Source organism: Sus scrofa, chromosome 1, assembly GCF_000003025.6.
Source record: "Sus scrofa isolate TJ Tabasco breed Duroc chromosome 1, Sscrofa11.1, whole genome shotgun sequence".
NCBI lineage: Eukaryota > Metazoa > Chordata > Mammalia > Artiodactyla > Suidae > Sus > Sus scrofa.
Window position 1 is genome coordinate 132951085 of NC_010443.5, and position 15764 is coordinate 132966848.

The 15764-nt window shown below is 34.4% G+C and overlaps 1 protein-coding gene across 2 annotated transcripts in view; it reads right to left on the reverse strand.

Annotated features, from left to right (window-relative positions):
- SPRED1 (sprouty related EVH1 domain containing 1) overlaps positions 1 to 15764 on the reverse strand; it is a 113623-nt gene that overhangs the window by 47982 nt on the left and 49877 nt on the right. Inside the window, exon 2 of one of the 2 annotated variants that reach the window (XM_003121622.6) lies at positions 11773 to 11947. The exons of the other annotated variant lie outside the window; for it this stretch is intronic. Within the exon in view, the coding sequence (XP_003121670.3) occupies positions 11773 to 11947 (175 nt within the window). The remainder of the gene's footprint in view (positions 1 to 11772; positions 11948 to 15764) is intronic. 2 annotated transcript variants of the gene reach the window in all.

Sequence of the window (15764 nt, forward strand, 5' to 3'; positions counted from 1 at the left end):
GATGGAATCAGTTTCAATGATCTAAGAATCAAGGCCATGAACTTTATACTTTATAGCAGTTAACTATAACACGAAGGCCACTGAGAAACACAAGTATATCCAAAAACATGATAGTTGGAGATCTTCAGCCTTTACGTTGAAGTAAATGTACAAAGAAAAGATATATAAGATTTGAATAATAATAAATAAGGTTAAACTTCTTAAGTTCAAACCTCTATATTATAATGAATGAAGACTTTCAAAATGCTATGGATGTTGAAATGAGGAAGGGTCTCAAATCAGTAACTTAAGTTCCTAAGAAACCAGAAAAAGAAAAGCAAAATAAACCCAAAATAAGCAGAAGGATGAAAATACCAAAGAACAGAAATCAATGAAATTGAAAATGGGGGGTGGGGTGGGAATCAATGAAACAAAAATCTGGTCTAAAAACATAATAAAATTGATAAATCTCTAGTAAGATTGACAAATTAAAAATGAATACAATTTTAGGAATGAAACAGGGGATAGTGCTAAAGATCCTGTAGCCTTTAAGAGTATTTGAGATATTAAGAACAACTTTACACTCAAATGAGACAACTTAGAAGAAACCAACCAATTCTTTGAAAATCACGTATTACCAAAACTCAACCAAGACAAAATAGATAACCTTGAATAGTCTTATTACATTAAAGAAATTGATTTTGTAATTTAAAGGTTCTCAAAATGAGATCTCTCTATACTGAGATGGTTTCACTGGAGAATTCTACCTAATATTTCCAGAGGGACTAATATCAATTTTACACAATCTTCCAGAAGAGAAAGGAACACTACCCAATTCATTTTATGAGGCCACCATTACTCTGATACTAACACCACACAAAGATAATACCAAAAAGGAAAAGTACAGACCAATATCTCTCCCAAACTTAAACACAAAACTCTCAAAAATTAGTAGCAAATCAAACCCAACAATATATAAAAAGATCATACACCATGACCAAGAGTGATTTATTCCAGGAGTATAAGGCTGGGTCAACATTAAAAAAAAGAAAAAGGAAAAAAGAAAATCAATGTAATCTATGATATCAAAGCCAAAGATGTGATCATATCAACTGACACAGAAAAAACACTGAACAAATTCCAATACCCACTCATGATAAAAATTATCAGCAAGTAAGGAATAGAGGAAAATTATCTCAACACAATAAAAATCAACTATAAAAAAACTCTACAGCTAACATCAAGGGAAAAAAGACCAAATGTGTTCCTGAATGAGGTAAGGATGTCCACTATGACCATTCTTAACACAGAATTTGAAGTTCTAGCCACTGAAATAAGGAAAGAAAAAGAAATAAAAGGCATACAGATTGCAAAGGAGGAAAAAAAAAAAAGCTCTTCCTGTTTGTAGATGACATGATTGTCTATGTTAAAAGAAAATCAGGGAATCAACCACAAAGCTTCATGTTTCAGCAAAGTAATGGCATGCAAAATCAACACACAAAAATTAATCAAATTTCTATACCCATAAAATGAGCATGCACTAAAAAATTATAAACACAATACTATCTACCATCACTCCAAGAAAATGAAAACACTTAGGTATACACTTAACAAAATATATCTTTAGGATCTTTATGTTGAAAATTACAGAATGCTAATGAAAGAATTCAAAGATGACTTAACTGGAGACATACCACTTTCAGGGATTGGAAGATTCAACACAGTAAAGATGTCAACTCTCCCCAAATTGACCAAAAGGTTTATTATAATTCCTATCAAAATCCAGTAAGGGAAGTTTCCTTGTGGCACAACAGGTAAAGGATCCAGCATTGCCACAGCTGTGGCACAGGTTACAACTGTGGCTCAGGTTCGATCCCTGGCCCAGGAACTTCTATATGGCATGGGCAGACCAAAATATCCAGCAAGGACTTTTGTAGACATACACAAGATCATTCTAAAATTTATAAGGAATAGCACACACCCTAGATTCGCTACAGTAATACTGACAAAGAAGAATAAAATGTGAGAAATCACATTACCCAATATTAGGGCCAATTATACAGCTCCAGTAAAACAGTGATACCCATGGAGGGTCAGACAACACAGAATAAAACGAAGAACCTACACAAAAATGCTAAACTGATCTTGAACAAGAATACAAAAACAATTTAATGGTGCAGCAGAAATGAATCTGATTAGGAACCATGAGGTTGCAGTTTCGATCCCTGGCCTTGCTCAGTGGGTTGGGGATCCCGTGTTGCTGTGAGCTGTGGTATAGGTCACAGACTTGGCTCGGATCTGGTGTTGCTGTGGCATAGGCCAGCAGCTACAGTTCCAATTAAACCCCTAGCCTGGGAACCTCCATATGCCACAGGTGTGGCCCTAAAAAGACAAAAAGAAAGAAAGAAAGGAAAAAAAAAAAGGACCGCAGACTTAAAATATAAAATGTAAAACTACAAAACTTAAAAAAAAAAAAAAATCCACAACAGGGTTAATTTTTAGGACTTAGGGTGAAGGGGAAAGTGTTTTGGACCTTGACACCAAAAACAAGATCCATGAAAGGAAAAATTGATAAACTGAACTTGCTCAAAAATTAAAACTTTGGCCCGGCAAAATATCCAAGGAAGAATAAAAAGACAGGCTCTAGATTGGGAGAAAATATTTTGGAAACCAAACAACCTGACAAAGGGCTATATCTAGAATTAAAAAAAAAAAACAAAAAACTTTCAAAACTCAACGGCAAAAAAAACAAACAATCCAATTAAAAAAGAGGAAAAGGACACAAATGGGTGTTTCATCAAAGAAGGTATGAATAAGCACAGTAAGAGATATTCATCACTAGTCATTAAGGAAATGCAAATTAAAAGTAGAGAAAGCTACCACCACAACTCATCAGCATAACCAAGAAAAAAATAGTGACTACACAAAATGCAGGCCAGAATGCCTAGAAACTGGATTGCTCATACACTGCTGGTGAAAAAGTAACATGGTATAGCCACTCTGAGGAAAAATTTGGCAGGTTTTTATAAAACTCAGCATAAAACTACCATACAATCCAGCAATTGTACTTTTGTCACATCCCAGAGAAAAGTCAACACCTATCTTGGACTTCCAAATCCCCAGAACTGTGAGAAAATAAATTTCCTCTGTTTAAATCAGCTAGTCTATTATATTCTGTATGGCAGCCCAAGCACACTGATACAAGAAGTCTAAATCATACTGTAATAGTGTACATCTTAAACTTTAACAACAACAAGAAGCCTAGAATATAGAAGGCACTCAGACAGCTGTGGATTAGTTAAAAGAATAATATTAATCAACCAATCAATTAAAAGCATGCCATATTCAGGTCATAATTTAGATTGCAATAGAAGGAAAGTAGTTATTTAGAATATTTAGAAAACTATTAAGTTAGGTCAATAATTTGAGATCAAAGATTTTGGGCTTTAGCTATTAGGGGTTTAGACATTATAATAATTTAATGGCATTGGGAATGTAGTGGAATTTTACACCATTCAGGTATAAAAGAGAAAGAAGCAGCCAAGATCATCATGATGAACTTTACAGACTAGATCAACCAGTATAAATCAGTAACTAAAGAATGAAATGTTAGTTTAAAACAAATGAATAAAGAGGAAGTCAATAAAGGGAATGCTGAAATAAGTGTTAAGCTGACGCTTTCTGAATATAAGAAATAAAGGCAACTAGGAAGGTAATATGGGACACAAGTCTAAATCCTTCAGGAACCAGGTAACACACACACACACCCACCCCCTATCTTTTGCTTCAAAAGAAAGAGAACAGAAATGCTAACAGGCAGGGGTTTTTTTTATCTTCAAGGAATATTGGTAATATTAAAGAATGAATTACTATAAAACAACTGCCCAGAGAAAGTCACAAAATTCATGGCTGTACAGAAAATTAATAGTACAATTTATTTTCTTTTCAATGGATTGACTCCAAAATGAACAAGCTATTCTAGGCTAGATGAATGTTATTTTTCTAACATCTTTCTATTCTAATCCTTCACAGCAAAACTGGTTTGCCCAAGGTACATCATCAAATTCAGTTTTTCTATTTGCCCATTTGTGATTTACCTGTGACAATAAAAGGGAAATTCTTCCTGCCATTATTATTTCCTCAGGACTAATAAGCTGTATGTACACATTCGCCATTCCACATAAACTTGTAATGTGCTATCTTTATAGTTATTTAGTTAATGTACAAGGAATGGCATTTCCCTTAGTGAACTGTGAATAATTCACTAAGGCAACATCATGGGAAGTGTTGCCTTTGGGAAAGAGGAAGATAGATTCAAGGACATTAATGGTTAGATTATAAAGACTTATTGTATTGAAATCAAGGAGATGAAATTGTCTCTAGGAATTTTTTTGGTAACTACTCAAAGTGTGTATATTAGACCCAAGCTTTACAAAGTTCAATATCGTAAGCAATATAAGAGCTAGAGAGAATTAGGTAAAACTGGGCCTTGAAAAAATATCTGAAGTCTTATCTGAAACAATACAGGTGAAACTGTAGAGGAATAGAGATGAGAAAAAAAAAAAAATAAGAGAGAATCAAGAATAAAGAAGACCTGACTGAATAAACGGAAGAATTACTAATACTTAGGTTTATAACTATTACTGATGCACACTTTGATACCATTCACCAAATCCATGAAAAGTCTGAGATCTTATATAGTTTTGCCTAAGAATTTAACCAAGAATACAAACTTAACCTACCTATTCAAGAACACTCAATATTTGAAAATCTGAACATATATACTAAAACTTAAGGCCTTGTTCATAACAGAAATCTTTATCTGAATGTTGCCTAGACATTCTCAGTTAGGCCTTACTTGGTTATTCTATCTAAAACTTTAACCAACCTCCCACAAAAAACTCACTATACACATTTTCCCCCAACACTTAAGGCTGTCTAACATAATATTCATTTACTTATTAACTGTAATTTCTTGTCCCTCACCAGAATATATGTTTCCTTAAGAAATGGGATTTCTGGAGTCCCCAGAGTGGCTCGTGGTAACGAACCCGACTTGTATCCAGTTCAATCCCTGGTCTCGCACAGTGGGTTAAGGATATGGCGTTGCCCTGAGCTGTGGTGTAGGTCGCAGACATGGCTCAGATCTGGTGTTACTGTGGCTCTGGCATAGGCTGGCACCTGCAGTTCCAATTCGACCCCTAGCCTGGGAACTTCCATATGCCAAAGGTGCGGCCCTAAAAATCAGAAAAAAAAGAAAAAAAAAGAGAAAAAAAGAGAAAAGAGGTTTCTTTGTTCATTTACATATTCCCAGTGCCTAGAACAGTGAGGTACTGGAGCCAGAGGGAATCTAGTGAAATGGGAGTCAGAGATGAGAGAGTAAGCATGAAACTACAGAGCAAGGGGTGAGAAATAAAATAGAAATGACAGGAAATTGTAAAATTCCTCAGATGGAAAAGTTCTGATAACCAGATCCAGGAAAGTAGCCTGCTGAAATGAAGACCAGAAGGTCAGACTGTGCAAAGCAAAGTAGCCAAGAATGACAACGAGGCTCAGATGTGGAAAAGTTGGCATTAGGAAAGAATTGCTAAGGTCTGTCGATGAAAATAAAAGCTAAAGGATAGTGATCTGAATGGTACAGGGTATCAGTAGAAGGATTTGTATATTGAGGGTTATCTAGTAACATTCTGTGAGGAGAATAAGGAACAACAAAATTGCCAACACTACCTTTACCCCCACTCATTTCCCTAACTCTGTCTGATACTGAAGAACCAGCATCTTTCAAGAGACAGAGCTGCTGAATCCTAAGGGGAAAACTATTTGATAAAATTGGGTTTTTAGTGGAGGAAGAGTTTTGTAGAAGGAACAGAACAGAACCAGCATCTTTCAAGATGAACAGAAGAACCAGCATCTTTCAAGAGACAGAGCTGCTGAATCCTAAGGGGAAAGCTACTTGATGCAATTGGGTTTTTAGTGGAGGAAGAGTTTTGTAGAAGGAATGAGGTTTCACAATGGAGTGATTCAGAGGCATAGCGGGAAAAGGTAAGCAGAAAATTGTTGTTCTGTACTTTTATAAAGTTCAATCCAAAGCAAAAAGACATGTCCTTCATCTTTTAAGGTTTCCCATGGTGGAAAGGAGCATAAGTCTCATTTTCAATAAAGCACTGCATGTTATAACAACTTTATCTTCTTCCTTAAAAACACTCTAATTTTCCTTAGGTTTAATATCTGTAAAGAAATTCCCTTTTAAAAATATATCTTTTTAAACACTAGAACTATCATCTCATAGGCATTTTAATTTTTATAAACCACTTTTTATCAACAATCTAATTACTCACTGATTAAAAAAATTTATTTTTTTGAAAACTCCCTAAACTTGACATTCTTTTTTCCTTTTCACTTCAATTATTACCTCTGTAACTCTGTTTATACTGACAGCTATCTTATAACCTTGCTTTGACATTGCATAGTGCCTTTTTCTTGTTTCTGAAGAACATTTTAAGTAATCCAGATGTTATATGTCTTACTGTCTCTTTCTATGTAGCCTACTCCATTTCTGTCATCTCTTATTAGCACACAATATACTTTAGAAAAGCACAGTAACATTAACTAGTAAATTTACATTACTTTATTGTCTACTACAAAAGCTTATGAATGGCTAATTTAGATCCCATGGGTATTAAAAACTGTTTAGTAGCAAATTATTTTGGAAAAATTTTAACATAATATTGAAAGTTTATTCAGTACTTATAAAGATTTTAAAGGCATATTATAATACAATGTTTTAGATCTTATATACAATTCAACTAAAAATGGTTAAATAATTTAACCTATACATATAGTAAACACTTAGATAAAATGTCTATAAAATAGAAATGCCACACTAATCAAAACATGAACACAGAAGAGAAAGTCTCTATTATGAGGAATGTGAAGCTCTACAGTAAGGATTATCTATTCAAGCTGACAGTTAAATTTTAGTATTTTTAAAAAATGTGATCTAAGAAAATACTAACTTGTATTAAAGAATTAAATGAAGAAATCAAGGCTATGAAGATACAGAAGGAAATGGAGGATACAATTGATACAGATCACGAAAAGCAGTTCTGAGAATCTCTCCTTGTCAGAGACCATTCCATCCACCCCCAAGTGTCCGGGAGAAAGATAGTACTTTCATTATCTTGGTTTACTATACCAAAGCCTTTTTTTTTTGTTTGTTTGTTTGTTTTTAATTTCTCAATCACCAACAAAATATGAAAGCCAATTACATAAAGCAGTGCTTTCAAACTTTTTCCTCAGGCATACTTACTAGAAAAACAACAATTATAAGGTAACCAGGAAAGACATGGAACTTAATAGTTAAGAGGCAACCAGCCTGGGAGGCTCCAGCCACTTTTACCTATGGAACCTTTAATAAAAGATTAGCAAAAAGTTAACCTGGGAAATAAAGTCAACCTTTGTAAGCATCACGAAAACAAGCAAGTTTTAAAAGCATCATGGGAATAAATTCTGGTCACTCTGAAAGAATGAATGAATGAATGAGTACTGAGACAATTATACAAAATTCAAGACATTTTTATTTTAGTTCAAGTAATTGTAAATCTAAGACTGGAAAAGTCTTCTACCACATGCATCTTCCACGCTTCTGAAAAGCCATCTTTCTTCTTCACTATTGTTAGCAGTATTTTGACTTATACACTCTCTTTAAATATTATCTAGTATTTCTTTATTGGGTTTTTAGTGGAGGAAGAGTTTTGTAGAAGGAATGAGGTTTCACAATGGAGTGATTCAGAGGCATAGTGGGAAAAGGTAAGCAGAAAATTGTTGTTCTGTACACAAGTAGCTATAGGTACCTCATTACTAATTATCTATTCTTTCCTAAAGGACACAGGTTTTTTTCCTGGAGTATGAAGGGCAGATATCTCACTTCATTTCTAGAATTCATCCAAGGTAGAGAATTCTATGATGTGATCCATAGACAAAATGGGTACAGAACACAGTTTTCAGCAAATATTTTTACAGGATTAGCTATTACATAGGAATAATACTGAAATGCAGTTTACTTATCAAGAAGGATTTTAGAGAAAACTATCATTAACTTGGGAAGAACTTTATAAATTTTTAGATTCAACAATCACAAGTGTGTATCTTTTTTGGATTACTAGAATCTGGAAAAATAGATTAAAATAAAACCAATCAATAAAAGTATTTATAGAAGTAGACATTAACGATCTCCAAATGCAGTGATAATGTAAGAGAATACATCTTTCAATTCTGTAGGTGCTTCAGAAGTATCTTGGTCGGAAATCTATTACACAGCAGAGGCAGCCAATTAGTCTGCTTATTTGATTGTCATTGGTCTTGAGACATCACAAGACTATTTTCAATGTATAGCCATACATTAGTGATCAGCCTTTGATTCCCCATAACCTAAAATGCTTTTATTACGTCTGTTCCCTCTAAGAATTAAGACAATCCTCCAACTGAAAGTAATTTTTCCTGTATGTCTACACTGAGATATATTTATCATTCCTGTTTCATAAAAAAAAAAAAGATTCCGCCAAGGAGAAGTGGTTAGGTGAAACAAAAGTTCTGATTCCTTGGTTAGTGCTTCTTATCAAAAGACCTATTTTCTGGCTAGTCTATAATGATTCTATATCCTAGGATTAAGTTAAGGGCTCCTTTTTATGTCACAGGAAATAAGTTTGCAGTCTGTCCAAATCCCAGGCTTATTCTCACTAAGCTTCATGTCAAAGCCAGACTCTGGGGAGTTCCCATTGTGGCACAGTGAAAACGAATCCGACTAGGAACCATGAGGTTGTGGGTTCAACCCCTGGCCTCACTCAGTGGGTTGGGGATCTGGCGTTGCCGTGAGCTGTGGTGTAGGTTGCAGACATGGCTCGGATCTGGCGTTGCTGTGGCTGTGGTGTAGGTGTAGGCTGGCGGCTACAGCTCCAATTTGACTCCTAGCCTGGGAACCTGCATATGCTGTGAGTGTGGCCCCAAAAAGACAAAAAAAAAAAAAAAAAAAAGCTAGACTCTGGGCAACCACCTAATCCATCAATCTGAGCTTATCTCTGATCAGCCTCACTCTGAGTGATGTAGATTTGGTTATTTCATCATCCTCAAGTAAATCTGTCCATCTTCATTAATACAGTCCTTTGTTACTCATATGAGACTGGTTCCAGTACTCCCTCTGGCCCCACTAATACCAAAATCTGCAGATGCTCAAGTCCTTATATGAAAAGGCAAAATATTTGGATAGAATCTACATATCCTCCCTCCCATATACTTTAAATCATCTCTAAATTACTTACCATACCTAATACAATGTAAGTGCTATATAAATAGGTGGCAGCACAAGGCGAATTCAATTTTTGCTTTTTGGAACTTTTTGGAATTTCTTTTTCAAATATTTTCCATCTGTGGTTGGTTGAATCCATAGGTGCAAAACCTGTAGACACACAGGGCCAACTGTGTTTTGTTTCACTCTGATTGTTTTTCTCTGTTTCACATCTTTGTTCCCATGCTTTTGCTAGCAAACTTCTCCAACTCTTTCTCCAACTTTTGTTTCTGTCTTCTCTTTCTCCATCTTTACTATTTTAAAAAATGCCTTAGATTGTCACTATTTTATTCAATTTCTAAAATCTACAGCTTCCCCAACAACACTTCCTAGTTACTGATACCTCAAACAAGAAGCACTACACTACAGGACAAGTCACCATAGGCTCTAAGAACTCTACAAGCTTTATTTTATTTTATTTATTTATTTTTTTAATTTTTATTATAGGATTCTTTTCTTTCTTTTTTTTTTTTTGGTCTTTTTTGCCATTTCTTGGGCTGCTCCCACAGCATATGGAGGTTCCCAGGCTAGGGGTCTAATCAGAGCTGTAGCTGCCAGCCTATGCCAGAGCCACAGAAACGCGGAATCTGAGCCACGTCTGCAACCTACACCACAGCTCACGGCAACGCTGGATTGTTAAGCTGCTGAGCAAGGGCAGGGATCGAACCCGCAACCTCATGGTTCCCAGTCGGATTCATTAACCACTGCGCCATGACGGGAACTCCTACAAGCTTTATTTTAAATAAGCATTAGTACATGCTAGCCACCATGTTATCCATGACCAGAACCACATTTAAATATCTCAACTTTCAGAGATGACATGTTAAATTAGATATACTTCTGACTTCAACTGGAGTTTTCTATTATCCTAAAACCACATTCTAGTTAATTGAAAGGCACTGATAAGTGAATCCTAAACTAACAAAACATTAGAGCTGGAAGGGTTTCAAGATGATTTAGGAAAACTCTCCATTTACCTGAGGCAGAAACTGGAAGACAGACAGTTAGACAACTTTTTAAATTACTGAACTAATTTAGTAGTAAAAAAATATCCAGAAACAAAGAAGCAAAATTAAAAGTAGGTTTATTCAAAATTTTTATGTATGAATTATTCAAAACTTAAAACACATTTTCAATAGAAATAATAATATAGATGCTGAATAAGCTCATATATCAGCCCACAAATACATAGCTAAAGGGAATTCTAGTTATTTTCAAGAATCTTGGAAATTTGGGGCACTTATTCTCATTTTGCTAAGTCATATGCTCTCCATTTGCTTGATTCAGGAATAAGACTAACATCACTCAGCTTTTCTGATAAGATTAGAGTTGTTTTTTGCTCACAAATGAAATAAAGGAGAAAGAGCTTCCCATATATAATTGATGGTAAATAGCTAAGATGATCAAAAGTCAGATTCAAATTTAAAATATATAGATGTGGAAAAAAAAAAAAAAAAACAACACTTGTCTGGGTGGAAGACAGCATAGTTAAAACCTAAGGTGGCCACCAGGTAGTTATATAATGAGTTTAGACTGATAAGTGATGAGGAGAAAGAACCTATGAACACAAAATTCTAGGGTAGGGGTCAGCAAAATGTTTCTGTAAGGGGCCAGATATTTAATCTCTGTTGCAACTACTCAACTTTGTCACTATATTGTGAAAGCAGCCATAGGTAAAATACAAACGAACAAGTGGGGCTATGTTCCAATAATATTTTATTTATAGACACTGAAATTTGAATTTCACATAATTTTCATCTTCATAAAGTTATTATTCTTTGATTTTTTTTCCCCAGTCATTTAAAAATTTAAGAACCATTTAACTCATGGGCTATGCAAAAACAACGACAGGTCTGGATTTAGCCTGTGAACTGTAGTGCCAACCTCTAGTCTAAGGAATACTGGGAGAAGGGGAGGAAGATGTGCCTGGTTTAATAACTGGGGCGGGGGGACGGACTATACATGAATGTTCTCACATAAAACCTAATTGGAAAAGCAGCTCCCTTCTAACACATACACGTTAATGTTAGTCCCACTTGCAAAGAAACAGACATATTTTGCTGTCTTTAACTTCTGTAGCTAAAAGAGCTAAAGAAACAATCACTGATTTTGAACAAAAATAATTTTCATAATAAAATCATAATTTTTTGTTTGCTTTTTAGGGCTGCACCTGTGGCACAGGGAAGTTCCCAGGCTAGGGGTCAAATCGGAGCTACACCTGCTGCCCTATGCCACAGCCACAGCACCACAGGATCTCAGCCACATCTTTGACCTACTGGCAACACCTGATCCTTAACTCACTTAGCAAGGCCAGGGATAGAATCCGCAAACTCATGGTTCCTAGTCAGACTCGTTTCCGCTGTGCCAGAACAGGAACTCCTCATAATTTTAAATAGATAATTCACTCTATAGAATTTTAAAATTACAGTCATATATGCATTATTCATTACCATTTTGTCCCTGAGTCGCTCTCCACGGATATAAAAGTCAGCACAGCCATTCTCTTCCTGGTGAGGGACTTTGAAGACAGTGACGCAGCTTAGTCCACTCCCTCCAAGTGGTAACCATCCACCACTTGAGTCATCCCGGGTCATCACCACAGCTCGCACTCGTGCATAACTATTACTAAAACAGATGCAAAGATTAGAAATTAGCTTCTCCATAAACAAAAACCAGCCAAGCTATCAGTCTTACTTGAAAAACCAAAGACCACATCAGTTAATATGTGGTAACTAAAGTGTGGACTACTTCTATGACAGTCCACAGGATACAACTTAATTGAAAAGGTAAAAAACCACAGAGTAACTAACTTAAAAGGTCAACTTTTATTTTGAAGACTAATCTCACAATAAAAATTTCTAATTTCAAGTCATCATTTGAATAGTTTGAGCACATCTGATTGCCATGAACAAGTAAGGAAGAATCCTAGAAACAAATGCAGTCAAACTGCACAGGTGACTATTAAAGTTGTCTAATATATGCCCACCTGCAATATAAGCAGGACAAATTACTGCTGTATTTTAGAACATTTAATTGTGACATCTCTATGTTTCTAACATTTCCGAAACATATTACAAATAAAATGCTGAAACAAACATGCTTAGGCCAGACATTTTTTGATTTTTCCTAACTAGGAATCTAAATCACACAAATCATATAAAAACAAATGTTTCATTTTAAAAACTTATCAAGCAAACTGATCTATAGAAAGTTTTCATGCTCCCTTTTTGGCAGACTATTCTTAAAAGACACTATATTCTAGTTCCATTCAGAATAACTTCCCAATATTAATCACAACTATTCTTTACATAAATCTGAGAAATATGTTTCATATAATAATGTTCTAGATAACTGACATCTAAACACTTCAGCTCTAAAACTTTTAGTATAATAATTATTAATGAAATCCTTTCTAAGCATTTTATACCTTGCTGACTTCTGAAAAATTACATTGAGTGTAACTTAAACTTGTCTTGGTTATTACAACTGTTAACTGAGGTACAATGTAACAATTCTGTGCTACTTAGTGTATCCACATGTTCTAAGTATTAGGTTGCCAGGTGTCATTTCTGTCCTCACAGTGCTGATATGAGATCTGCCCCTTGCTTTTTTTCTACTTTACATATTTATTTTATTGAGGTATATGCTACATACAATAATTCATATTGGTATATTGATATTAAGTATAAATTCAACAAATTCTGACAAATGTATACAACTGCACATCCAACATGATAATCAAGATATAGAGCATATTCATGACTCCAGAAAATTCTTTAAAGCCTCTTTCCCATCAATTTGGTAACCTAGGTAACCAATGCTATCCATGGTTTCTATCATATAGTTTTGCCTATTATAGACCTTCACATAAATAGAATCAAAGAGAATCACCACCACCCTTTTTGTCTGACTTCTTTCATTCATTGTTGTTTTATTAGTGTTTCGTTCTTTTTTACGGCTAAGTAGTCTTCCCACTGAGTAAATAAACCACAATTCATTTATTTCTTCTTGATGAATGGGCATTTGAAATGTTCCTACTTATTGGCTATGGTGAATAAAACTGTTATGAACATTCTTGTATAAGTCTTTTTGTAGATACATGTTTTCATTTCTGTTGATAATTACCTAAGGATGGAATTGATGAATCACAGGGTACCATGTTTAACTACATAATAAATTAACAAACTATTTCCCAAGGTGCAAATGGCCCATTATACATTCCCATCAACATGTATGATAGTTTCATTTGCTCCGCATTTGCACCAACATTTTTTTTTTCTTTTTATGGCAACATCTGATGGAATATGGAAGTTCCCAGGTCAGGGGTCAAAACAGAGCTGCAGCTGCAGCCTACACCACAGCCATGACAACACTGGATCCGAGCCACATCTGTGACCTACACTGTAGCTTACAGCAACGCCAGATCCTTAACTCACTGAGCAAGGTCAGAAACCAAGTTCATATCCTCACAGGGACTATGTCAGGTCCTTAACCCACTGAGCCACAACAAGAACTCCACCATTTGGTGTTGTGTTTTTTAAATTTTATTCATGGTAGTTAAGTATAAATTGGTAACCCACTGTGATTTTAATATTCATTTCTCATGATGGATGCATGATATTATGCATTTTTATATGTTGACTGGCCACTATATGACTTTTTATGTTTTTATTATGCTGTACTTTATTACGATTTTTAGAAGTTCTTCATATATTCTCAACACAAATCTTTTGTCAGAGAGCTGTATACTTTTAAAGCTCTCTGACATTGTGTTATGGTTGAGTAAGGAATCTAAAGTCAAACTTCCTTAAGTTGGATCTTAGCAACTTACCTATGTGTTTTTGAGAAAGTTACAGAACCTACCTCTAATAAATGAAAACAATGTCTGACACATAATAAACAATATATATATTTTATTATAAGTTAATTATTATTACAACAAAGAATTTAAAATTGAAGTAGTTGTCATAATATTAATTCAAAGCCAGGGAAAAAATAGAATTTATAAGGTCAAACATAATTCTCTATTACTAGGGTCAAAATAACTCTTTATATAGAACTTTTCAAAGTTTTTAATTCACAAAAGACTATTCTGTCTCAGCTTTTTATTATTTATTTGGAGCTTCTGTTTCTTGTCTGGGCCTATAAAGACAGGGCTGAGGTTGATGTCAAATTAGAATCCTCCTCCTGGGATGGGCTAGAACAAACCCCTCTACTAGAAATAAACATGGCATGCATCCCAAGCCCCAGAGAAGCTTATTACAGTGGGAACGAGCTTGGAGACCCACAAGTAAAAGTAAACGAAGGTTATTTGATTTATCAAGATTTTAAGGCCAAGGATATCCCAGAAGCATAGCATATAACTTAGACATATTAGGTTTGGATTAAGTATTTGTGAACTGAACTTCTGCATGTAAAGCTCAACATATCTGAAGTTCAGTGAAGTTACAAAGTCACAAGGGTCAAAACCAAAATTCAAGTTTCCAATAATCATTTAATTATAAATACTTAATTTATAATTTAATTATAATTTAATTGTAAATATAGTAAAAAGATCTTGACTGTTCCTTCTCACCTAGTTATGTAGTAAACTGATAAGTTTAAAATTTTCTATTAGATTATAAAGATTTGGGAAACCCCAGTGGCAAAATAACCCAATTTAGAAGCTCAGAGTATATTCTGACTTCAGAGTATAGGAGTAGTTACCCTCCTCGGGGCCTATGAACTCTTATTTTATCATCTTTGTATACAACTAATTCTTATTTATAATTTGTATAATGCTTCTTAGGCATATTTTATATTTTAAAAATACAAAAACTGTGCTTAAGTAGGATTATTAGAAAATATATAAAAGCCCTAGTAGCTGAGGATAGTAAAATTTTCCCTTCATTTCTCAGTTTCTGCAAAAACTATTTTATAGTTAATATTTATAAATTAAAAGAAATTCAAATACATTTAAACCCCACATTTTAACTATGTCCTTCAAAGTATTCCAGAGGCTTATTTGTACTCCCTCTACCATCATGTTCACTAGTTTATAATTCAACAAGTCAGCTTTCAATTTCAAGATCTAAGGCTTGAATGCTTAACATAAAAATTTTCAAGTTGTTGAGTAAATGTAGGGTATTTTTTTGTACAGACTTTCTTTCTTGCAAAGGTTAATTTTTTCACTTGTGCTTTTAATTTCATAACCTCCTTGTCTTCAAATGTCATCTTTTCCCAAAAAGCAACAACTCTTTTGTCTAAAACATGCAGTGACTCCTGAGACATTAGTGGCAGCTCTTACAAACTTTGTCACACTCTGCATCATAGAATATTAAAATGTATTTGTCATCCCCTCTTTAGATAAAAGTGATGTAAGAGAAGGAACTAAATCATATTCTCCTATTTAAAAAATAATAAATGCTTTTTCCTGATCATGTAAACAACAGATGCTCATTCT